General features: G+C 52.6%; 8 protein-coding genes across 8 annotated transcripts; 5 read left to right on the top strand and 3 right to left on the bottom strand.

The window, feature by feature from the left end:
- Positions 1-320: 320 nt before the first annotated feature.
- Positions 321-945, top strand: MRS44_000460 (uncharacterized protein; the record flags this gene model as incomplete). Its single annotated transcript, XM_046274007.1, has 2 exons — positions 321-471; positions 527-945. The coding sequence occupies 2 exons, from the start codon at positions 321-323 to the stop codon at positions 943-945; spliced, it is 570 nt and encodes a 189-aa protein (XP_046129410.1).
- Positions 946-1148: 203 nt separating this feature from the next.
- MRS44_000461 (uncharacterized protein) lies at positions 1149-2204 on the bottom strand (the record flags this gene model as incomplete). The annotated part of the gene is made up of 3 exons (XM_065624055.1): positions 1149-1446; positions 1499-1892; positions 1946-2204. The coding sequence occupies 3 exons, from the start codon at positions 2202-2204 to the stop codon at positions 1149-1151; spliced, it is 951 nt and encodes a 316-aa protein (XP_065479778.1).
- A 2883-nt stretch (positions 2205-5087) lies between these two features.
- MRS44_000462 (uncharacterized protein) lies at positions 5088-6878 on the bottom strand (the record flags this gene model as incomplete). The annotated part of the gene is made up of 1 exon (XM_046271347.2): positions 5088-6878. One exon carries the CDS (start codon positions 6876-6878, stop codon positions 5088-5090), a length of 1791 nt encoding a protein of 596 aa, XP_046129408.1.
- A 3097-nt stretch (positions 6879-9975) lies between these two features.
- Positions 9976-11079, top strand: MRS44_000463 (uncharacterized protein; the record flags this gene model as incomplete). The annotated part of the gene is made up of 3 exons (XM_065624056.1): positions 9976-10374; positions 10428-10760; positions 11005-11079. The coding sequence occupies 3 exons, from the start codon at positions 9976-9978 to the stop codon at positions 11077-11079; spliced, it is 807 nt and encodes a 268-aa protein (XP_065479779.1).
- A 593-nt stretch (positions 11080-11672) lies between these two features.
- On the top strand, positions 11673-12003 carry MRS44_000464 (uncharacterized protein; the record flags this gene model as incomplete). Its single annotated transcript, XM_065624057.1, has 2 exons — positions 11673-11872; positions 11934-12003. 2 exons carry the CDS (start codon positions 11673-11675, stop codon positions 12001-12003), a joined length of 270 nt encoding a protein of 89 aa, XP_065479780.1.
- Positions 12004-15728: 3725 nt separating this feature from the next.
- MRS44_000465 (uncharacterized protein) lies at positions 15729-16822 on the top strand (the record flags this gene model as incomplete). Its single annotated transcript, XM_065624058.1, has 2 exons — positions 15729-16075; positions 16453-16822. The coding sequence occupies 2 exons, from the start codon at positions 15729-15731 to the stop codon at positions 16820-16822; spliced, it is 717 nt and encodes a 238-aa protein (XP_065479781.1).
- Positions 16823-17865: 1043 nt separating this feature from the next.
- On the top strand, positions 17866-18908 carry MRS44_000466 (uncharacterized protein; the record flags this gene model as incomplete). The annotated part of the gene is made up of 4 exons (XM_046271267.2): positions 17866-17914; positions 18048-18408; positions 18458-18570; positions 18631-18908. 4 exons carry the CDS (start codon positions 17866-17868, stop codon positions 18906-18908), a joined length of 801 nt encoding a protein of 266 aa, XP_046129404.1.
- Positions 18909-19377: 469 nt separating this feature from the next.
- Positions 19378-22453, bottom strand: MRS44_000467 (uncharacterized protein; the record flags this gene model as incomplete). Its single annotated transcript, XM_046276839.2, has 3 exons — positions 19378-21212; positions 21269-22143; positions 22197-22453. The coding sequence occupies 3 exons, from the start codon at positions 22451-22453 to the stop codon at positions 19378-19380; spliced, it is 2967 nt and encodes a 988-aa protein (XP_046129403.1).
- Between the last annotated feature and the right edge of the window lie 599 nt (positions 22454-23052).

The following is a 23052-nucleotide window of genomic DNA, read 5'->3' on the forward strand; positions in this document are numbered from 1 at the left end:
GTAGCGAGGCATTTCTTTGCATTTGTGAGGGTTATATTGAGTCTAAGTGTCATATTGTAATTGATTCCTCCATTTTAGTGAAATAGTCGATTGGGATGTGCTTTCGTCGTGATCTGGTCTTGATGATGGTAGGTTGAAGTTGCAACACCGGAAGAATTGCGCGCCGACATGGATAACATCATCAAAAAATGCCCGGGTCGTCGCCACTTTTGCTAGCAACCACAGCTTCAATTCGACCCCCACCCGCTCATGCGCCTGTACTACTAACGCTTCCTCTTCTTCTCTTGTTCCTAATCTTTAATCTTTACGCATAGAACACAATGGGCGCGTCTTCATCCAAGGTTGCCCGCAGCGCACCGCGGAAATACCCTGCTCGAACTCCCGGAGCGGCTGTCCCTCGAGGACCTCCTCGCCCCAAGCCCGCAGCGAAGCCCAAGTCAAAGACATTGGGCGATGGTACCAAGGACGAGGGTAATCTACTAATGCGTGCCATGTTTCACCGCTTGCGCTGACTCGCATTTGCCAGCTCTCCGTGCAGATTCCATGGATCCCGATTTCCCGACCGGCGACTTCTCGCGCCGTCTTCAGCAGATGGGCATTGCTCAGCCGAATCCGACATACTCTCCCTCGTCTACTGCCTCATCGCAGCTTGGCCCTCAAGCTCCTCTAGGACCGTCGTTCGCACCGAGCCGAAGCAACCCGACGCTCGCCGCCCTCGAAGCCCGACAAAGATTGCAGGACGAAGCGGAAGAGGATTTCGCAGCGATCGGCCGCGGCGTCGAGGGTAGACGGTTCCTAGACATGAGGACTGTGGTGGATGCTGCGAAGCTGCGCGATCGCGGTGTCCCCGACAAGGACATTGAGTTGAGGCTCAGGATACAACCCGGGCTTCTGGGGAGGCTCGGTCCGCAGGGCATAATATCACACGTCACGAGTCCCAACTAAAAGGGCGAGACGCAATTGCGAGTTATAAAGTCGTTGTTCTTTTACCTGCAATTATGGCCAAAGGAGTGACGCAACGAGTATCACGACTGTACAAAAACCTTTTCTCCTCGCTCCCAAAAAATATTTCAGATACCCAAAGAAAATGTTGACTATGCGCGAGCGTGCTTTTGTTCTCCGGTTCTCCCACGAATGCTGTCCAGCTCTTACCAAGCAGCGTGACCGCCGTCGATGCGGAGATCGGCGCCAGTCATGAAGGTGCTTGCGTCGCTGAGGAGGAAGACGGCGGCGCCGCGATACTCGTTCGGCATGCTGATGCGGCCAAGCATGTTCTCTCCAGCCCACTTGGTCTTGCGCTCGGGGTAATCGTCAAAGAGGTTCTGGAGCATCTGGGTCAGGATGTAGCCGGGGGAGAGGGTGTTGACGCGGATGCCATATTGGCCCCATTCAGCAGCGAGATTGCGCCCCAGCTGCACTACAGCAGCCTTGGATGGGTTGTAAACCCTAGTGAATGCGTGAGCGGGTGAAGACTTGGCAGTTCATGCGCGTTACTTACGGTGCTATCATGCCCTTGTTCGCAATGGTGCCGCTCATGCTGGCGATCAAGCAGATACTGCCCGGCTGCTTGAGGCGGACCATCTGGCGGGCAGCTGCTTGCGCCGTCATGAATGCGCCGGTGAAGTTGATGCTCATCATGTTGTCGGCATCCTCGGCTGTGTACTCGAGTGCTGGTGTCTCTTGGTTGATACCGGCGGCAGCAATGAGACCATCCAAGCGGCCAGTGGTGTCGGCGATGCCCTCAAAGATGCGGTTGAGCTCGGGAACGTTTCTCACGTCGGACTGGTGGTATGTGAGGGAGGTGCCAAGCTCCTCTTGTGCCCGTTTGGCGACCTTGGAGAAACCAGAGGAGGGGTCGTTGGCTGGCGAGGGCAACCTATCAATGGCATGGACTGACAAGCAGTTAGTGACGTGTGGTACAATACGCCATGCCACGCGCTCTCACCTGTTGCACCCGCCTCGAGTAGAGCCTCAGTCTGAACCAGACCTAGACCTCGCGCACCGCCCGAGACGACAATGACCTTGTCGCGGAGGCTGAACTCGGGAAGAAGATGAGGCTGGCCAAGAGCAGCGTTGCGCTGGGGAGTGGTGCTGTGAAAGGCGCGGACGGCGACAGGAGTGTACCGAGCTGTCCGGAGAGGCAGAGCCTGTCTGGGCAGAGGCTGGCGGGCCAGCGATCTCAGGACGGGAGCGAACTTAGACATTGTGTGTCGGGATGAGGTTGTGAGGATGGTGGGAGCTTGGATTGTCGTTCAATTGAGCTGACGGCTTCTTCTCGACTCTACCTCGACATGAGCGGGAGGTCGGGCCCTTTTGTACAGAAGCTCAAGAGTCATGAGCCATACCCGTCATGGCTATGAGCTTCCCCTCGCCGGGACACACCCTCGAGTCCTCATGGTTTCTTAGGCTGGATCGAGATTTCCCAGTGGCGTTTCGTCACCTTGACCACACCACGACAGGTGTCACGAGGGAGTATCTCTGCTCTGTGATGGAGGGGCAAAGCAAAGAGCCGTGGACACAGAAAGGAGCGACTCTGCGAGCGAGGGTGTGAGAGTTTGCGCCTCTGCCTGGCATGGCAGGGAGAGAGGGAAACACGAGCGGCTGCTGTGAGAGGCGTGTGCGCGGGAAGGGTCAAGCACTAGGACGATATTGACGATGCCGAACGAGGCTCGGATTTCCTTCAACAGTTAACTCAGGTCCTAGCCGAGCTACGATCGACGTCAGCCACCCTTGACGCCCCCGCGTCTTGGCCCTAACCTTGCCTCTCTTCGGGGGGTGCTACCTTTTCGCAGGACCTCAACGGGCATGGTTGAGCATCGTCTGCTGCTTCGTTGGAAAATCCCATGACCAGATGTCAGAATCCGAATACTCACCGAGGAGCAGTCCATGTCGCAGCGAGCCGATCAGTCCCATGGGTGAGGGCGCTATTGCTTGATTGTCCTAGGTGCGTGTTGTGTGGGGAAGGTTCAAGCGTAGGCTACTCCGGCAATGAGGCCTTTATCCCCAGCTTCCCCATCAAGCCGCAGGGAGCTTTCTCCAATAACGAGACTCGGCCTCTCCCAATTCTTCTCTTTCCTCTCCCCGTGGCTCTAGATCTAACATTAGCATGGGCCGGGATGTCGAGTTTGGGGTAGTGGCGCGTCGGTTAGCGCTTGAGCCATTGCAGTGAAGTCATTTCACTATATCAGTCTTGGAAAAGCACTTCGGGTCACATTATCGCGAACGCAATCTTAGCACACACATGGACTCTGGAAAGATAGCAGGCCGGCTTGGGTGACACGACACTGCTCGTCAGCCTCAGTTTTGTTGAGATTCGACTTCCCTCCCCCGCACACCCAGTCCAGCCAGTCCAGTCTAAGCTCGCGGACTTCCCCGCCAGAGACATTGACATTGATACCGGTCCCGCCGCCCACCCTGCCCTGGGACCTTCCAAGATAGTTGAATTGGAAAGGATGGAGAAGCACATCATGAGATCTGGTAGAAAGAGGAATCCCGTCCCTCGCTCGGCGCCCTCGGGGTGGAGTCTGCCGAGACGTGTTCCTGAAACGGAGATAATCTCGAGGGTGGGATGCAGCGCAGTGTGCTTGCGCAATCTGGCTCATGAAGCCCAAAGGAACCCAATATGGGCACACCCAGGCTGTTCCATCACCTGTGACCATATCTACATGTAATCTAGAGGTCAGTAGATGGTCATTCAAACCAACACTTGACAATCCCTACGCCAAAAACGTCACACGTCCGATGGAGGAGATCGGGATCGTCTTCCCATCGCATATACATATCCGCAGATGGGAAAGGTAAACGTAGATGTGATGTATTGGAATCAAGCTTGAGATCCATGGGGCGCTCCCGACACGCTGGAAGCTTGGGGCGTCCCGGGCAAAGATCGGCAGTGTCAAGGTCGCCCAAGCATCAGCATCAGCGTTGAGATCATGCTTTCACTGCAAGAGACGGACACAACTCACGAGGTCAGGTGCATATCCTTCTGCCGTGCCGAATATAGCCATCCATTCTTCCATTGGCTACGCAGCTGCATTAAAAGCCTTCACGTGCGGAATACATCCCTGCCCCGCAGATCTCGGGGCCGACGAACGGGCGAGGAGAGTCAAGATGAAAGGGCGACAAGGGGGACGAGGTTCTAGATGGCAAAGGTGCATCCCCAAAGCCAAAAGAAGCTTCTCTTGCAGCTGGAGAGGCCCGATAGCACTCCCTCAGGCCTTTGTCCGGCTGGCGGGCCGGCACAACATGCCCTTGTTCCATTTTAGGCAATCCCGGGGACGTTGGCTTTCGGATGACATGTCTCAGCGGCCACCGCCCACAAAGTGAAAATACCAAGAGTCTGGAAGCATCCCGCTCTCCTGAGCGCCATCCGCTTGCGGGAAGCCTCTGGGGCTCCCTTGTCATGTTTCTCCTTCTCGCCCTGCCCCTGGGGATGGTCATCTTCATGTGAGCAGCAGAATCTGTCTTGATCCACAATCTGTAAGGGTCCAGCGGTCAGAAAAGCCATTCACGAGCTCTTGGTCTTGGACAGACGTGGCCGGATACACGCTCCTGGATGAGATGCCGGCTCTGGCAACAGTCGGCCATGCATGTCGGAGCCGAGCATCAGCTCATGAGCTAGGTACATTGGATGGATGGACCCTTGACGGATGCCCTCATCTGTAAGTGAATGCCGATGCTGCAGTCCAATCACCTCGGACAAGTTAGCCGCCTTGGTATCAATCAGCAAGAGTCAGCATGGATGGCACACCCCCAGGCCAACATTCGGTTCAGCCAGAATGGGACAGTGTAGCAGAAGCTGAGTTATCATGAGAAGCAATCTGTGTACAGCCTCAACGTAAAAAGATGCAGGAACAAATGCACACAGCCTCCTCTTCCTCCTCCCCCAGTCCGCTGTCGAGTCGAGAGCTAATATCCTCTGTATTGACCTTCGATAAGGCCTTAGTTAGCGCCAAACAAGCCAATGCAATAAACCGATGAAATAGACGCTATGAACCAGAACAATAAACCGCTGACGCCCTCCTTTTTAAAGTTGCCTTCTTTTCTCTTCGATTTACCGTCCGTGCCGTATCGAATCACCTCCCCAGTCAAGTAGCATCGTCGATCCATTGGGAGACGGTGACCAGGGTGGTGTAGACCATGGCAATGAACCCAATCACCATGAGCGCCACATCAAGTGCCTTGACCCAAGCCTTTTCCGCAGCCCCCTTGTAATGCAGATACGCCGGATAGATGTAAACCAGAGGAACACAAGCAAAACTCCCAATCAATGCAACAAACTTGTCCAGATCACTGGCGCCAACGATACTGACACCCGCGCACACTCCCACGATGAGCGTTCGGAGCGCGTTCTTCTTCCACTTGATCGCAATGCTCTTCTTTCCTGTTGCCCGCTCGCCAAACACAGACGTCTCGATGATACGAGCCGCCGGGAACAGCTGAACAGGGTCTCCCGCCAGGACTGCCAAGGAGTAGAGGAACTGAACTGCGTTGACGAGGGGCGAGTCCTGAGGAAAGTTGGAGATGACTTGGATCTTGGTGCGCTCGCCAAAGGTGGCGTAGCACATAGCTCCCACTGACGTGAAAATGATGGTGATGATGAACATGACAAGGTAGAGGAGGTTGCTGAACTGCTCAGGCTTCTTCATGCTTGACTGAATCGGAAGGATGAGACCAATTCCTTCAAACGTAAAGATGGCCGAGCCCACCGTCAAGGGAAAGTCAGACGGGTTGAACAGTCTGACTGTCGGGTCCATACCATTCCGAGAAAGAGCTGCAACGTCGTAGTACCAGATGTAGACAATGCCGATCAAAATGAATGCATCGGCGAGCAGAGCGACAGGTCCCAGCTTGGAGATATTTCGGATCAGAGCAAGTGGGATGAGTATCAGCAGCTGCAGGGCAATCAGAGTTGGAACACTCAGCATCAGGTTGTGGTCGCCTGCAGTAACCGCATCAAGGAAAGCCCAGAGGTTCTCTGCCGTGAAGATGAGTCCAGTGCAGACGAAGCCAAGCTGGGAGATGGCAATCGATGCGAGGATCAAACTTCGAAACCGTGGGCCAACGATGGCAGCGCCGAGCTCTCCGTAACCTCCTCCATACTTGTCACGGCAGTCGAGGAGAAGCCGAAAGCATCCGCAATTGACGAGGGACAGAACAATGAGGGTAATTGACGAGAACAGGATACCTCCGTTGCGGAAGGCTTTGGGAAGGAACATGATTCCAGTGCCAATAAAGGCCTTGATGAGCGTGAAAAAAGTCTTAGTCGTTGTAGCATCGCCCTTCTTGTGCAATCTCCTAGAGCTCTTTCTGCGACCAAGGAGTGGCCGAAGCTCAGGTGGTTGTTCCACATCGGCCTCATCTCGATCGTCGATGGCAGATTCGTCTTCACTATCAGCATCCTCAAGATCTTCGCCAGCAAAGCTGCCGTAGAGGTCGAGGAAATCGACAAAATTCTTCGCGACGACAGTGTAACTACTCATTCGCCTCTGTCGTGCTCGAAGTTGCAAGTGGTGCCGTCTGAAGCCACCAGGCTCACGCTGTTCGGGGTATGATAGTTCGTCGGCAGGGCCCAAGCGCGGAGAGGCGTGGTGGGAGAAGGTGTTGGCACGGCGAATCGAGTTTGCACGAGCCTTTATTTTGAACATGTCGCGATGCATGTCACCTCCCTGCAGAAGAAGGGATGATTCGACGGGGTCTGCTTGGGAGGTTCGGTCGAGGCTGACAGCAGAGGCCGAGGGAACAGGGCCTTGGGGCGGGTCCAAGACAACGTCGGGGTCGGCAGAGTAGCCATCTGGGAGATGCCGATCAAGGATGGCCGCCTGCCGCTTGCTGGTTTGGCTGCCCAGGCTGCTCGGGGTTCCGTTGAAGTCGGCCATGTTTACGAATTCTCGAGTTGGACGTGGTGGTCAAGGTGACGTAGGTAGACTTAAATAGCTAGAGCTGCAGCCGTGCTGTAAAGCTCGATGAAGAGTATGGTGATAGGACAGGTTCCAAGAAAACAATATCATTTAATACCCTCAGCTGCTTCAGCTGCCTCTGGAAGCTTCGGCTACCATCCGTGAGCGGAGGCGAGAATTTGTGGAAAGTATATGGAGAACAGGAACTGCGAACGGCAGGATCACCAGGTTCGGTCAGTTCTTGGACAACATTCGGGTCGGTGGAATGTCTCTCCCGTGACGCGGCTAGCTGTTTGAGGCTTGGAATGGTGGGGCGGAAGACACCACGTGCATCCGAGATTCGAGCAAGTACAAGTACCCGAGACACCCTTCCATTCCGCACAATCATGCACTTGTGAAGAGCGCCACGAGGTACCAACTACACAACCTCTTCCTGTTCCGAGATCCTGTGGCGCGGTGCAACCGGCATGAACACCCAGCTCGGTACTTGGCCTTCCTCATTCGACAAAAGCTGAGCTTCCGGGGAAGTGAATGGCTGGGAAGTCTCAGCTCTTGCTCGCCATGCTTTGAATGTCTTGGGCTTCGGAAAGTTTGATCTAAGATTGGATACATTGTGTCTTTATTGCATTTGTATCTAATTAGCTTTAGAATGCTTTTATCGTCTGCTAGAGTTCTTCATAACGTCACTTATAAGCAAGAAACGACTACCAGTCTATCACGTAGTTTCGTTTCCTACTTGAGTGTCCAGAGATTAATCGACCGAGAAATACATGTGCCAGGCACCCTATAGTCATCATTCATTCCCTTGACAACTTGAGAATCTTCTTGTTATGTCTCACTCTGCCAAATGCAACGACACACCCTCTTCATTCCCAGCCGGATTTGGAATCTCGACCAAAGTTGCACACCCCTGACAATCTGTAAGGCAGAGACAATGTCTACAAGTAAAATTCTGTTGATCAACACCCCCATTCTCGATGGTCAATTCACGGCATCCCAGCGGCTGTTTAGGCAAGAAGCTCCATGTGGTTCATTTATGGATTTTGAGAATAAGACATTGATGTCTTAGAACAAAAACTTCGTAGGAAGAGATTCGACAGAGACTTGATCTTGGTTAATGCAACGCAACCTAGGTTTCGTGCGGAAGTCGAGTCAACGTGAAATGAACTGTCCACCCCTAGAACAAACTACGATTCCATATGCGTCTTCCTGTTCAGCGAATAGCATCAATGGCACTTATAGATAGTCTTACGTGAGTACAAAAAATTGGGGACGGGATTATTAGTCCTACTACATTAGCCAATATTCATCTCATATTCCAAGAACTAATGCAAGCATTGCGCCGAGCGCGAATGCCCTCTTTGATGATCGAGGTGGTATAATAACGAAATACCCTGCTCTTAGTCGTGTCTACCACGGTGCATTGCGAAGGACTCGCTGAAACTTGAATCGCATGTGTACCTGCTCCTACTTGATGATTTCACCCCCTCACACAATCAACCCGAAACAATTTGCGTGGAAACTGTCGATCTTGAATCTGAACTGTTGGACCTTCGTTGCAATTTTTCATCTGCTGTCAAGATCGAGAGGCTCATCAACATGCCCATTCATGAAGCCTGCCGCGTTGAAGTCTTCACATTAGTGGTTTCATGAATCAATGTGGTAGTATTCAATGTTACATCACTGGCATTCTGCCGGTGAAAAGTTCTTGCGTGCCTGCTTCTCATTCTTTTCTCTATCTTGCGAATTGCTGATCGCCCTGTTTTCACAAGAAGGATTTTGGGCCGCCAATCGTCAGCTTGCCGACCTGTAACCTATGCATCTTGATGTAATGATAGCTAGGTGTCCAGCCTGAGCGCATTGTATATCAAATGACAAGGCGAGAGTCGAGTGACATGAGGGAAAATAGGCGGCAAAATTCTCTAGCGAAGTTGCAATAGTCTGTAATTCCTTCACGTGTATCATTCTCTTTCCAGAATGAAGATAAGCAGCTCAAACGTCACCAGATAGAATGTAATGAATTGATGGATTAGCAAGGGACCTAGAAGATTTTACCCAATAGCAGTGCTAAGTGAGTCGCTTAGACAATATATTGGCAGTTAAGGCAGCGAACGCATGAGTTATACCATCCCGAGACAACAGCGAACTGGGGCTCAATCATCCGATTGCCACAGCCATTACCAGGATTAGGCATATTAATCGTTTAACCAAGTAATGGCTGAAACTTCTCTGGGGAATGGTAACCTCATACCCTGGAGTCTGAGAATTGTTGATCCTTAAATCTCCTAATGGGGGAAACGCCAAGGCAGACATCGTCTCCTCCTACGATGCCCGCTTCAGAGACCAGAAACGAGCTTGGAAACCATGGAGCGTTGTTGAGACGATCGTATGTCGATATAATTGAGAATGCCCTGGATGTCACTGGAAACTGGGAAAACCCTGACAGATGCCCCTGCATCGCCCCCTTTCAGAGCTCTGTATTAGATGGCTCGTTTGGACATTGTTCGGATTGTGGGGGATGAAGAGACCGAACCTGCCGTCACAGCCCTGCGGACGAACCAGCCTTGGTCTTTTTTCATCCCCGGCTGGTTCGGGTACACCCGTGATGGCCCACGGGAGGGGGGTACCCGGGTCCCACGATCATCATACTCCTTTACTTTGAATGGGCATATTGTTCGCTGGAGAGTGCCAAGGCTGAAGGTTTCTGCCCTGTTCTTGACCCTTGTGGATTTATCCGATGTAATACACGGTGGGTCAAGCGGTTATGCTCCCCATAAACTTCCCACATTGTGTAGTGATCGTCTACTGATTGTGTCTGTTTCAGCCCTGAAGGGCAGTGAGAATGGGCTGGGCCAGCCTTGGGCCCTACCTTAGGATCTATGTGATTTAGGAGCGTCACCTTGATGTCCGGGACTGTTCATCTATATAAATACTGTCAGCTCCTCTTGCTATTTCATCGCAATCCCTATCAGGTCACCACCAACTCATCACCTAGAACAACACAACCTCCCTTAACCACACAAGCTCAAACCAATAGCCGCATACCTCAGCTTTAGTCACCATATTGTCCGGCAAGATGAAGTTTACCAGTTGCATTTCCGCTGCTCTTCTTGCTATTGGTGCTGCCGCCGAAGATCCATGGACAAACCCGGATGGTGGCAACACCCATGTCGACATTGGCAACAAGAAGGTTGCCTATGGCTACACCCCGCCCTGGTACGCCTTTGACAAGATCAAGGAGGAATGCCCTTCGAATGGGTGCAACAGTGAGAACAAGATCGAGTACGCGACCGGTGGCATCCAGAACGGAGAGATGAGGCCCGCCATAATTACTCTCGCTGTTGAGGGTAGCTTCAACGGTGTTGGAGAACAAGGAAGCAGAGATGACATGGTTGAAATCGTCAAGGCTGTTTCTGGTGCCTCTCAATATGACTTTGAGCAAGGTGTTAGCTATTACGTCGGAAATGGCTGTGCTGTATGGGGTTTATTCCCTGTTCTCGTACGCCTTGACTCTCGCGAACTTGGTAGAACTGTGCTCACATCTTTCTAGCTGGGAAAAAGGAGTATGCTGACCAATACACGGCGACTGATCTCATTGTTGTCCGAGTTGAGAACGAAGACGGTGGCCTCCTTGCAGACATGTCTGTCAGTATCAAGGTTGACGTTGACGATGGTGGTGAGGGTGTCTGCGACACTATCACGTCGGTCGGCGGTGCCATTGCCGGTGCTATCAATGGTCTGGCTGGCGGAGTTTTTCCCTGGCCGCGTTGGCTTGTGCTTAGACTTAAAGCAAGACTCCGACGCGCATGGCGTAGACCAAAGGTTGCTGAGTTTGGCTGGACTGGATTCTCACCAGGTGAGGTTTGTGGTATGGGGTATTCTTTTATTGTGGATAGTATTCAATTCTAAGTTAACAAATTGTAACTATCATCGTACAAATACCTACCTACCTATGATGGAATAATCTGGTTTCTCCTGTGGCAGTGTGATAAACTGCCTATGATTAAGTCACGCTTAATTGTGAAGGGGGAAGAAAGAATTGACAAGATAGCTAAAATGTGATTTGCGAACTTCGTAGCAGTGTTATCTGTTAGTGTTTCTATAGGGTCTGCGCTGGAAAAATGAGATTGTTCACGTCATACACAATCGTGAAAGAGATGGCATGCCTGAGATGAAGTGAAAAGCGTATCCATTCCTCCTAAAAACGACTAGTGATGGGTGTCTCTCATCTTCACTCTCAAGTAATTGCTTGCCCATCTTCATTTTCGATCTTCGCATCTGATGTGGTTGGCTGTGGTGATTATTTGGCGTTGCTGTGTTGAACTCTTTGGGGTCACCGTTGTTTGCAACCTGCCCGAGGATGGTACCAATTCTTGGTTACAGCGAAGGTGTCATGCGTGTTTCCAATATTCGGAGCTTGGACCAGCAAGCTGGCTTGTCACTGCCTTCTAGGTACCTGTCAGGGGGTCGCTAACAGCTCTGGGCCATGCGCGTTCATCCATGTCAAAGGAAGGCTTGCTGTCAGTGACCCAACCGCGTCGCGTCGCGTCAAGTCGTGTTGGCTCTCCGCCAAGATTCCGCTCCGCTCCGCCCCGCCACCGACTTGTTGTGGGAATAACCGCAGTAAAGCCGAGTCGGTCTGGCAAATTTTCTCCTCAGGCAGCGCTGTCACACTAAACCTAATGAGCATGGACGCGCCTGTCCTTTCGCAGCCACCCGAAAGCTCATTCACCAACCTCAACATCGTCGCTCACGCTCATCAACACCGCCAAGATGAGCTTCGCACCCCTCAACCCCCGTCCTATGCTGCAGGACCTCGTCAGCAGGACCGTTCTTGTCCGCCTAAAATGGGGCGAGGTGGAATACAAGGGCACCCTCGTCTCTGTTGACAGCTACATGAACCTCCAGCTCTCTGGCACCGAGGAGTACATCGCCGACAAGCCCACTGGCTCTCTGGGCCAAGTGTTGATTCGGTATGATCTTTCCCCTTCTTTTTAGACGCGACGATGGCAAGCTAATGGAGGACCACTGCAGGTGCAATAACGTCCTGTGGGTGCGCGGCGCCGACGAAGGCAAGGACACGGATGCTGCGATGACGGGCTAATCCACCATGGCAAAGGTGATGGGACTTTGTATGGGGAATGAAAAGGAGGACACGGCGCTCTCAACCTTTCAGAGTTTTGCTCTGACACGAACCCTACGTCTGGGGTCACACCACACACCTCTTAACCACCAACCGCCTGCTCAAGGCCAACTTCATGTATCCGTCTCCGGCACCTCGCAACGAGACAACGACCTTGAACTCATTTCAGCCTAGAACAGAAATGGGCGAAGCGACAGAGAAAGCCTTGTCAGGCATGGCAATGTGCCGGGGGCTCTAATGTTTACTCTTCAATCCTCAAGATCACCACCCACTATTCTTACTCTTTCATGGCTCCTCGACGTTCAACCTGGGCGATTTTTCACGTGGTTGTATGGGCAGTCATGGTTCTACCATGAGACATCTGTGACTGGGCTAGCTGATGAGGCAGAAACCCTCTTATCTGTGTATCAAGAGGCTTTGGTTGCACTGAAATTGCGCATGCCTCCTTCGGGCGGTGCTTGGAATCTCGCCAAACTATTTTGCAATTCTGATGACTTGGTCGTGCCACCATCTTCCCCCTAAAGCCTCTTTTTCTAGTGATCCATGCCCTTTTTTGCAATGAAATCCCCGCAAGATGAACTTCTCTGTAGCAGAACAATATTGGCATTGGTTTTGAATCCGCCACTGTGCTAACGACTATGAGGTTCGTAGGCCCGAGTTCTGCGAATTGATATGCCTGTTTACAGGCTTTGCCAAATGTTTTCAAGTAGGCCCGTATGATCATTGATAGTCTGAAACGAACCACTGGACAAGGATATACGTTATGAAAGCTCCGTTTGCTATATCGTAAGTTGGCCTTCCTGGGTTCTCATAACTGATCGAAACCCCATTTTAGCTTGTTCAGAAGAGCCGTGTTCCTGCAGGGTTGGCCCGATACCAACGTACTGGACGTTCAAAGAGGTAATATCAACTAAAGCAGCCTTGCAGAAAGACAAGAGCTTCTGGAACTCCATGTATCTAATAGTTGAAGTTTATGATAAGAGAAGGAGAATCATTTTGTGTGTCAGAACCCTACTGGAATTGCTGGAAGCTTTGTCGTTACTAGGGCTTCAGGAATCGCATGAGCTTGCGCTTTATCATGAATCGGACACCCTGCCTTGAAAGCCATCTGATAAAAAACAAAGTCAGAGCATCTGCTCAAGAGCAGATGAAATAGGCCATTGATCCAGCAAACAATGCTCGCTCACGTACTTGGATTTGTTACAGTTTGAAAGGCGCAGTAGTAGAAACGGAATGCTGGACTGCTTTTCTTGGTCAGATCTGATAAAGTGACCCGCTTGTAATGCTGTTCGAGGCCGAGGGGATGGTTATGTCACTGGATTTCGGAAAGAAGAGACATCTTGAATGCGGTTCCAGGAGAATAGTGATCCAGAGACATCTATCATCACCACGAGTTTCGAGGACACATAACCCTATGGGATAGAGAAACGTGAGACTATTTGGGGCTAGATGAGCCACCAAGGAGCGTGGGGGCACTTGAAGAGTTTCAAGTCTGTGGACTCAAGGCCGGAAAGCTCAAGGTTTGGAAAAATCTCAACGGGCATTCGTTGGATGGATTTGAAAAAAAAAAAAAAAAGAATTAGAGGACATTTGAACGCATCCGGAGAATTGAATGCAAGGGACAACTCGTTGTAGCCCTTATCATCATCGAACCGGTTCTTGGCCCGGGCTGGGCATTCAGCTTTGAAGTGGTAAGGGGACGGCAGTCTGGACTTTCGATGAGTTGGCCCTTCCCCCCAGCTCGCTTCAAGAGAAACGGATCCAGGTCAAATGGCTTGGCCAGTGCTGTCGAATGGCGTGCCCAGAATCGCCATTACTCACCCACTTGGCAGGCTGCAGGCCGCCCGTCGGATATGTGTCCAGGTATGGCCCGCCCTCGCTTGCAGAGGAACATGCTGTGGAGAAGGGTAGGCAGGTTGGTTTATCCATGGTGCCCACAATTTGTCGCTCCCCGGATCAGTGCCCAGAGTCAGCTGCCAGACCGCCAACCCCCAGGCATCAATGCCTCCAGCTGTCTCCGTCTCCCATCAGAATTTCGCGAGTCTAGAGGTGCGAGATTGGTAGCATAAACGCGCGCCTTCGTCAGAATAGCTCTCAAGTTCAGAAGCAGAGCTCGGCCACCGAGTCTCAGCGAAATGAGCATACTCAGTCGAATGCTGCGCCTCTGGAGAGTGGCACTAGACCTGATGCAACAGAATGGGCCGAGATGGTGCTGACAGTTTAGGTGTCTTGTGCGACACGGTGCGGCTGGGACGGAAGGGAGAGAATGTCAAGAAAGATACATGTGGCCAAAGTATTCTGGGGCAGCGCACCATCTGAAGCGCAGCGCGACCAGCTGGAATCCGTCAGACGCCTGAGGGCCTTAGTGCAGTGAGTGAGTTGTTGTTTATCTTGGAAGAGGACCATCAAGCCAATCTAGAGCTCAATCGTGCTTCAAAGTGACTTCTAACCACCGAGTAGAGGTTTCCCAGCTCCTATCGACTTTACGTCTTACGACGAAGCAAGGTCGTCGCGGCAGCGGGCGTTCGGGGAGGGGCTTCCTCCCGCCTTTTCAGTTCCCCAGAGCCCCGTAATGCCCTTTATCCGGGCGTCGATTGGGGCAAGAGGTGGTGTGAGCAGGCCATGTTGGCTGACTTCAGTGGCTCTGGAGTGATAAGCATAGCGGTGGGTCTCGCTGAAGCGGGGAAACAGGATCGCGCCGTTTTAAGTGCCGTGAATCTGGGGTAAGCGGGTCTTTAGCGGGCTTAGTGGAGACGCTTCAGGGGGCTTGGGGACCCTCTGGTTGCTGGAGGCTGTGATTGATGGACTGCGAAAGACCTCTGAATAGCGATGAGACGCTGAAATGTAGGGGAGCAGGCGTCGAAATGAGCAGTAATTTGGGGGACGGTGGCTTCTGGCCCAAGACACTGAGCGAACACGGCAGAGTGGCACAGAGAAAGGTGCGGGCAGGGGCATTCTTCCCTCCTGCGTTGCACCTTCCTGCTTTGTCGATGCCATTGAATGCTACCAGAATCAAAAACAAACATGCCCACTCATTGCCGTAAACATTGCCGTGCAACGGGCTTGGGACACCGTTTTATCTCCATCAATTGATCCCGATTCTGAGCTGAGTCTTGCATTTCCAACACAAGCCGAGTTAATCGTCGAACGACCCCAGGAAGGAGCGGCCTGCGACTGCGACTGTCGACGTAGAAAACACGCCACTGTGGACATCTGCCGGCGGGGTCGTTGTCGGCTCCAGACCAATTCATTTGTTCCCTGCAAGTCCCTGCCCTCCCCTGCCACGTACCTCGAACATGTGTGCCCTGGCGTCTGGGGGTCTGAGACTGGGGCAGGCTGGGAGGCTTTCCTCGATGGTTTGCCCTGACGGAGAGCTGCCTGGCTTCAGGAACAACGGGATCGTAATGCAACACTCAACAGCTTGATCGCGGCCCAGCGCCAATCCTTTTGAGACACTTTTACCCAAGCCACCCGCCCTCAGCACAGGACCTCAATCTCGACTGAGGGAGCAGACCTCTCGGGGAGCAGATCCTCCTGCATCACCCCGGACCTCGCGTCAACAACAATGACTCTGAGGCGTCGCTGGCGTGGCCGCTTTGCAGGAGATAGCGCCGTCCTCGACGGCCGCCTCCTGCTCGCTGCAGCCCTCCTCTCTGCTTGCGCCGCCTCATACTGTTTTCAGAACCATGCTGACCAACCGCAATGAGGATTTGAGCGACAGCCAAGTAAGTCACGAGGAGAGACACGACGTAATGGAGGGCACGAACAGGTCCGCGACGAATCACCGTCTGTCTCGACCTGCCGGAGAGTTTGAGATTGGGCGAGATTGCAACCTTGTCCGCCAGCACAGTACGTACTTTACTATGTACCATCGTTCCCTGCACTGGATGCTCACAACTCGAGGTATCGTCCCCCCCAAGCCACGACCTGGCAAGTATACCCGTCTTGTTGTCTCTTCGCCTCGTCGCCGTTGTGTCTCTCCTTCGCAGGTACGCACCTCGAGGGCTCACGCGCCTTACCCCGCTCCATGTTTGTAAGAAGCCTACAACAGACCAGGTTGCACATATATAACGGAGGCAACTGCCCTTTTCTGTTTGACTTTGGACTTTGTAACTCTTCTTTCCATCATCACAGCCATCAAAGCCACCAAACAATCACCACCTTCAACGACAGCCAACACAGACCTACCTTTGACTCCTTGTTGCTGCCTTTTCTCTCCAAACAATCCCTTCATCAGATCCGGTCGACGCTCTTCGGTTGGATTTCCATTAACAACAGTGAGTGCCCATTTTGACTCCCTCATTCTCGCCGCATCCTCAATGCCTCTCCCCTCCAGCCAACCACACAATCCATTTCCGATGCCATCATCCATCAATAACAGGCTTACATGTCGCTGACCATTCACCTTAGAATACCAAGAGCCACCCTACCACCAACACACAACATGCCTCACCGCGTCCCACGACTTCCCGCAGCCCGCCCGTCAGAGATCTTCTGCATGGGCGCTGCCGGTGTTGGAGTCCTGACCCCTCTCTACCTCGTCATGCCCGGCGCCGAAGAGCGTCTATCCAACCAGACCAACAAGTGGGCTCCTCGATGGGAGCGCAACGTCAGCTACTTCATTCCTCCCGTCGAGCGAGGTGTCCAGCGCATCGAGCCTCCTGTGGCCAAGATGGTTCAGCGAGTGGAGGATCGTCTGCCTCTGGAGAAGATGGCCAAGTCTGTTGACAAGGGCATCCGAAGCGGTATTGCCCGGTTCAACGGCGAGCCCAAGCCTTAAGTACATCATGTCCTTTAGTCGAGCCGCAGAAAGGCCTTTTCCTTTTGTACATTACAATAGCATACCCGGGTAGATGACGCATTGTCCACAAGACCCATACGAATGAAATGATTTTCACATCTGTTTGTCTTGATGTTTGTGAACATGGTGCTCAAGTGATGCCTCGTGGGGTTGGTCTATGGTATGGTGGCGGGTGAGATGGTCCAGACCATGAACCCCCACTGCCTGTCCCTTGTTATTTTCATGCCGGGGTGGTTCAATTTCCATCCGGGTTGACGCATGATGTCGTATCATTTCTATTCATCCCCACCTTTCGCCGTCTGCCGTTCCCCTCTCATCATCGTCAACACGTCTGTGACGTTTGAATACCCGCTGGTTCACAGTTCAGCGGGTGTTGACCATTCCCATCATGCCACCCACACCTTGCCTGTCTGGTGCATTAAGGCATTCTGACTTGTTTAATAGAAACCTTTCCATCGCCGGTTTGAATATGAATCCATCTATAGTTCGTATTGATTCTCCCTTGCCGATATTCTCGATTCGCCATAAAAACACGACCTGGGTTTATTGAGCCTCTGGAACTCGACATGTTACGATATCAAATACCCGCCCACTCTCGTTGTTAGACCTTGTAGCCCGATTCACCTTCTCTCGACTTCTCGTCCATCCAATCCGGACGAACGGCTGGTGATGACCTTCGCCCATGTTGCCGCCATCCCGTTCCTCTACCTATTCATGGGTTATCAAGATTCGACTCGAGCCGTCCTACTGTGTTTCCCCCAAATTGACCTATACATGCCTTCTTGGAACCAAGATGCAAGACCTATGAGGCTCAACTGATGTCGTGACGAGTGGATCCTTGTCGCAACTGATCCTGGCCTGATAGCTTCACTCTAACAAGGCACCCCGCTGGATCCTTGGTGGAGCCACCTTCGCCCAACAGATGGCCTCGGCGGCTCCTGTTGCTGTCCTGGCGCGTTTGGGAATGGGCTGATGATTCTACTGCATTCAGGTACAGCTATAGCAGGAACTATCTTTTGAGAATGACGAACCTCCTCTGTGGATCCGCCTTCATCACCGGCGCCGCCTCCGGTAAGTTCCGCCGCTTTCGGATCACTGGGTCCAATCTATTGTCGCGTGTCTCTCGGGGAATGCGTCCCTGATCCCGCGCTGGTCTGGAGCCGTCACTCTTAGCGTCACACACCTGCTGATCGCGCCGCCCTAGGTATCGGGCAGCACACTGCTCTCGCCTTTGCGAAACACGGCATCACCAAGCTGGCCTTGGCGGACATAAACCTGGAGGCTTTGCGGACGTCCAACGCTGCCCTCAAGGAGCAGTTTCCCCGCGTCGAGATTTTGACTCTGCACCTTGATGTTCGTAGCCCATCCCAAGTCAAGGAAGGAATCGCAAAAGTCGTGGCTCAGTTTGGGCGTCTGGACATCGCCGTCAACAATGCCGGCATTAGCGGCAGCGGTCGACAGACCCACGAGATAGAGAATGACGAGTGGTTGGGGGTTCTTGACGTGAATCTGCAGGGTGTCTATCGTTGCCAAAAGGAGGAGCTTGCAGTTATGGTCAAGCAGGAGTATGACAATGATGCAGCTAGAGCTTGTGATGATACTAAGAATCAGCAGGGACCTTGGGCCAAGAGACGGCCGCGGAAGGATCGTTAACGTTGCAAGCATGCTTGCCGTTGTTGCGCCCTGCAACCGTATGGCTCACACTGCTTACACAACTTCCAAGCATGGTACGGACTCGGAGAGACTCCAATTGGAAACCCAGTGTTTCTCCAGACTGACTCTCGTAGGAGTTATCGGGTTAACTAAAGCAGACGCCAATTCATACGGCAGCATGGGCATCCGGATCAACGCTATCTGTCCCGGATACGTCGAAACGCCTTTGCTCAGAAACACGATGGCCCAAGACCCCAACTCCCCTCTCGCGGCTGATCTTGCTAGAACCCCGTTGAAGCGGCTGGCGACGATGGAGGAGGTGGGTGATTGTATCGTTCTTATGGCCTCTCCCATGAATAGCTTCATGCAAGGTGCTAGCATTGTGTGTGATGGTGGCTTTACTACCAACTGATATGGGGATTTGATGGAGGGTTCTTGTTGGTATTTGGCGGACTCTAAGCAGCTGGTCTCTGTATCGTCTGATATTCACACCTGGGGTTTGCAAGTTGAAGAGAAAGCAGCACGCGGAAAGGATTTAGCACTCGTTGAAGATTATCCGAAAATAAACCGTCGAAGAAGCAGGCTTCTTCCAATCACTTGAGCTTCAAATGTGTCCCTGAACGGCGAGTTGAATCTGGCGTTGGACACTGTCACTTTGGTGAACATCATGACATAAAAGGCGCCACAAGTGTCTGCTTTGTGAAATTGGCCTACTCCATTGTTTGCAGGCCATCTGATTCTTACTGATATTTCGCATGTGATCTCGTAGCAAACATAATTCCAAGTTCAAACCCGCTCACTTTGTTACACCTGAACAATCCACCCCTAAACTCCGATCGACATGAGGGTATTCCCACACCAAGCCTCCCACTGACAACAATCTATGAAAAGCTGAAAAAGTCCAAAGAGTGGTTCCTTTGGCTTCCATCATCACCTTGCGATGTCTTGTTTGCATTCTGGACCAAATTGCCCAAACCTGCAGGGCTTGCTGAACTCATATCACCACCACCCATCCAACTGGTATCTATGGTGGACATTTTCATTCCCATTGCATCCACGCCTTTCCTGTCACTGGCTGATCTACCTTCATCTTTAATTGAGCCAAATGCGGGAGCCCCCGACATGATGCCACTTGAGAGGGCTGCGCTTTGATTCAACACTGAACTGGCACTGAGCCCTGCTGTTCCTGAAGTCCAGTCGATTGGAGTATCGTAGGAAACCAAACCTTGAGCATGTTGCATCGTGCTCAAGTTCCAGCTATTCGAGGAAGGGATGCCAAGATCCATGGCTTCCGGTCTTCCCAACAAGCCACCCGAGGCATCACCATTGGGATCCATGTCGATTGCAGCGCCACCGACAAAGCCCAGATCCAACTGCCCAGAAGGATCGTTCATGCCCATGGAGAATAGTAGTGAGTCGAACTGCGGTTGGTGCTGCTGAGTGGGACCATAGGAGAAACTCTGCACCTTGTCGGCGTTGGGTGGTGGCTGAGTTGAAACGGCGGAGTATGGTGGCCGCGGAGGAGCATACTCTGAAGATTCCCTACTATTTGTTGGCCGCCTCTTTTTGACTGGTTTGCCAAGCTCGGGGTCTGCAGCTTCCCGCCTCAACGGAATCGTAGAGGAGGGCAAGTCGCTCGGAATAGAGAAGCCACTTGTGCCACTATCAGCAACACTGCTGGCGCTTTTATAGCTTGTACTGTCCTTGGGAGATTGAGCTGACTCGGCCATGCTGTTTCTGATCTGATCAAGCACGGCTTTGAGAAGATTGTCCATCCTGCTGGCCGGATGGTATGCGTAACTCATGTCGCCAACTGCATCGGATAGAATCTCTAGATAGCCTACGTATGTCCGGCGGTCCGGCTCATTCCGCTGGTAGGTGAGGGCTGCAATCAACGCAATGGCTGCGGCTCCGGCATGCTGCATCCCTGTCACGAAGATCTTGCGCCCATCGAACCTCTGGCGGTGCTGCCAGAAGATGCGGGCCACACGGATTGCCTGCTGGGTACAGATGCTGCGAGACAACGAGGTACGACTCTCGTTGCCGAGCCTCTGAGTGCAACCGATACCCAAGGGAGCATCAGCAACTATAGACCCCAGCTGATGCCCAAAATCGTCAGTGCTGGCCGTGTGGTCACTCTTTGGACTTGAATGGGATCCCGTGCTAGCACCATCCCCGGTGATGGAGCCGTACTTGGCCCATGGTTGATGAAGGAGAATCATAGTAACATGGTACTGTTGGTGAAGGAGGAAGAAGCTGTAAGGCGCTGTTTTGAGGTTGCTTGGTTTCCAAGAAAGGCGTTCCGGAAGTCTTCGGTACCAGTTTTGGAGTTGTCTATCAAGATTGACGACTTGCAGGTATCGATTCTCCTCCGCCTCGCCTGCACTTGAGCCTCGGCTCGAGCCTGTCAGGTCTCTTATCTCGACGATCCGTCCTGCTAGCTCCATCAACTCGATCAGTTGCTCGTAGATCTCCGAGGTCATGTCTTGCTTAGGCGGATCGAGGCCGATGGATATAAGCTGAGAAAAGCGGTTGGACAAGAGATCAACGTCTTGGCTCTTGATGGCCAAAGGCCTCCCAAGAAAGAGACCCCAGTATCTGTCATAGATAACGCAGGCTTGCATAGCCATGTTCCGAATCTTGGTATCCTGCTCAGACATCTTGCTTGTGCAGTCGAGATGTAGGCCAATATCAAACGCAAGGCGGTTTGCCATTCCTGAAAGCGAAATGAGCATATACTCATCGAAATTCTCTTCCCTGTTGATTTCTTACCTGAATACATCCAGCCGGTGTTATCCCTGCCAACACCACACTCTAGGTCGCCAAGAAGCAAAAGTGCTTGAACACTGGGGATGCCTCCAGGCCGCTCCAACTCACTGTCAAGCATTGCCTTTGCCTCCCGGTGAAGGGTGCTCTCTCTTCGTCTCAAAGTAATCCTGCGCATGTCTTCTCGGTCCATATCGGCTGATCGGTAACCCATCGCCAGAATGGTAACATGAAGGAAGTGAGAGTAGAACTTGGGATACGGAGACTGGCGGTCAGCCTCGAAGGCTTCTCGGTCGATGACCTGGATCGCTGAATTATAGTATTGGAAGAAATGATCGACGAGGTAATCATGAGTTTCAGGATCCAGAGATCGGATGATGCATTCTGCTTGTCGGACCTGCTCTGGAGGCTCACGAGTATCGTAATGATCTGAGGACCCAGCATACACGTGGCTGTTGGCGGTGGGACCAAAGAAGCGTAGTCCTCCAGAAATTTGGTCAAAAGAGAGGTTCCCCTTGGTGGAGAGCAGACGGTGAATGATGTCCTCCTGCTGCGGGTCCAGAATCCGTATCGGTGACTCCTCTTTGATGATAGTCGATAGATTTCCGTCATCGTGGTCACTTCCAGCAGCCATGTAGTCTTCATTGCGGGAGTCTGATGGTGAAGGAATGCTGTGCCCTGGTGACGCCCTCTCTGGCTTTGGTAGCGAGCTTTGGTTGCTCGCCGCCGGGACAGTGTCTTCTGGTTGCCCACCTGAAGGCTCGTGCCTTGATTTGGGGGGATGAGACGCAGGAGGCGGCACAACCCCCTTTTCCAGCAGCATGCCCTCTAGCATGGAGATCCGGTCTGATAGAGAGGACATGTATGCCTTGGAAATAGGCCTAGGGGGGATATTGTCAGCAAAGGGCCTCCCGCAGTGAACCTTGGTCCGTACCGTCTCCTCTCGTCATCGTTCTTGATGATGCATTCGGCGCCAGTCTTCTGACATGCTGTGCACGTGGTTTGGTCCTTGGGGACTACGCATCGGATTCTTCGGTCACGACATGAGGCACAGGCGACAGAAGCGCGATGGCGTACTTGCTGTTTGCTGGGTTGGCGGGCTGGCTGGCTCTTGGGGGCGACATTCTCTTGGCCCATGATGTCCCCCACATCTGTGCCGGCAGCCTTCTTTGCGTCGCCAGAAGGGGCCATGGCCAAGCGTGCGTGTTTCAGGCAACTGGTTTGGGTGGAAAATGATATGAGAGCCGTGCGTACCTATTGACGGGGTCGCAGACGTCGATTATCAAGACCCAAACCCGCTCGCTGGGTTGGCAGTTGGTTGTCGAGGAGAAGTTTGGGTCCGAGAAGCGGAGATGGGGGCAACAAGCTGACCCTGGAGCTTGGGCCTTTCCCCACGGGGGCTTGTGGAGCTGGAGGTCTCGGGATTCGGGGAAGGGTCATTGTGGCCTGCAATAGTCAAGCAGGCTTTGCCCTTTAAGGCCCGCTATCCTAGAGTCTTGAACCTAATTGTTGGAGACGAGGCAAACCGTCTTTTGCTAGCGGCGTGAAATGACAAGTGTCGACGGGAGCATGTCGCATCGCCCAAGCCTTAAGGTTTTTGGTGAATATGAGGAGGGGGAGGGATCAAGCATCAGAGTTTCTCCCAACTTTATCTGTGTTATATCTGCGTAAACTCTACTAGATTAAACCTCCTGAGCCAGCTGTCGCTCAACCCTCACGGACTGTCCTGGTCGCCTCCTCACCCCCGCAAGAGTTGGTAGAATCTTGATAGCCAGACCTGTTCGCAGGGA

Source organism: Fusarium solani, assembly GCF_023522795.1.
Source record: "Fusarium solani strain SB1 chromosome Unknown bctg00000000, whole genome shotgun sequence".
Taxonomy (NCBI): Eukaryota; Fungi; Ascomycota; class Sordariomycetes; order Hypocreales; family Nectriaceae; genus Fusarium; species Fusarium solani.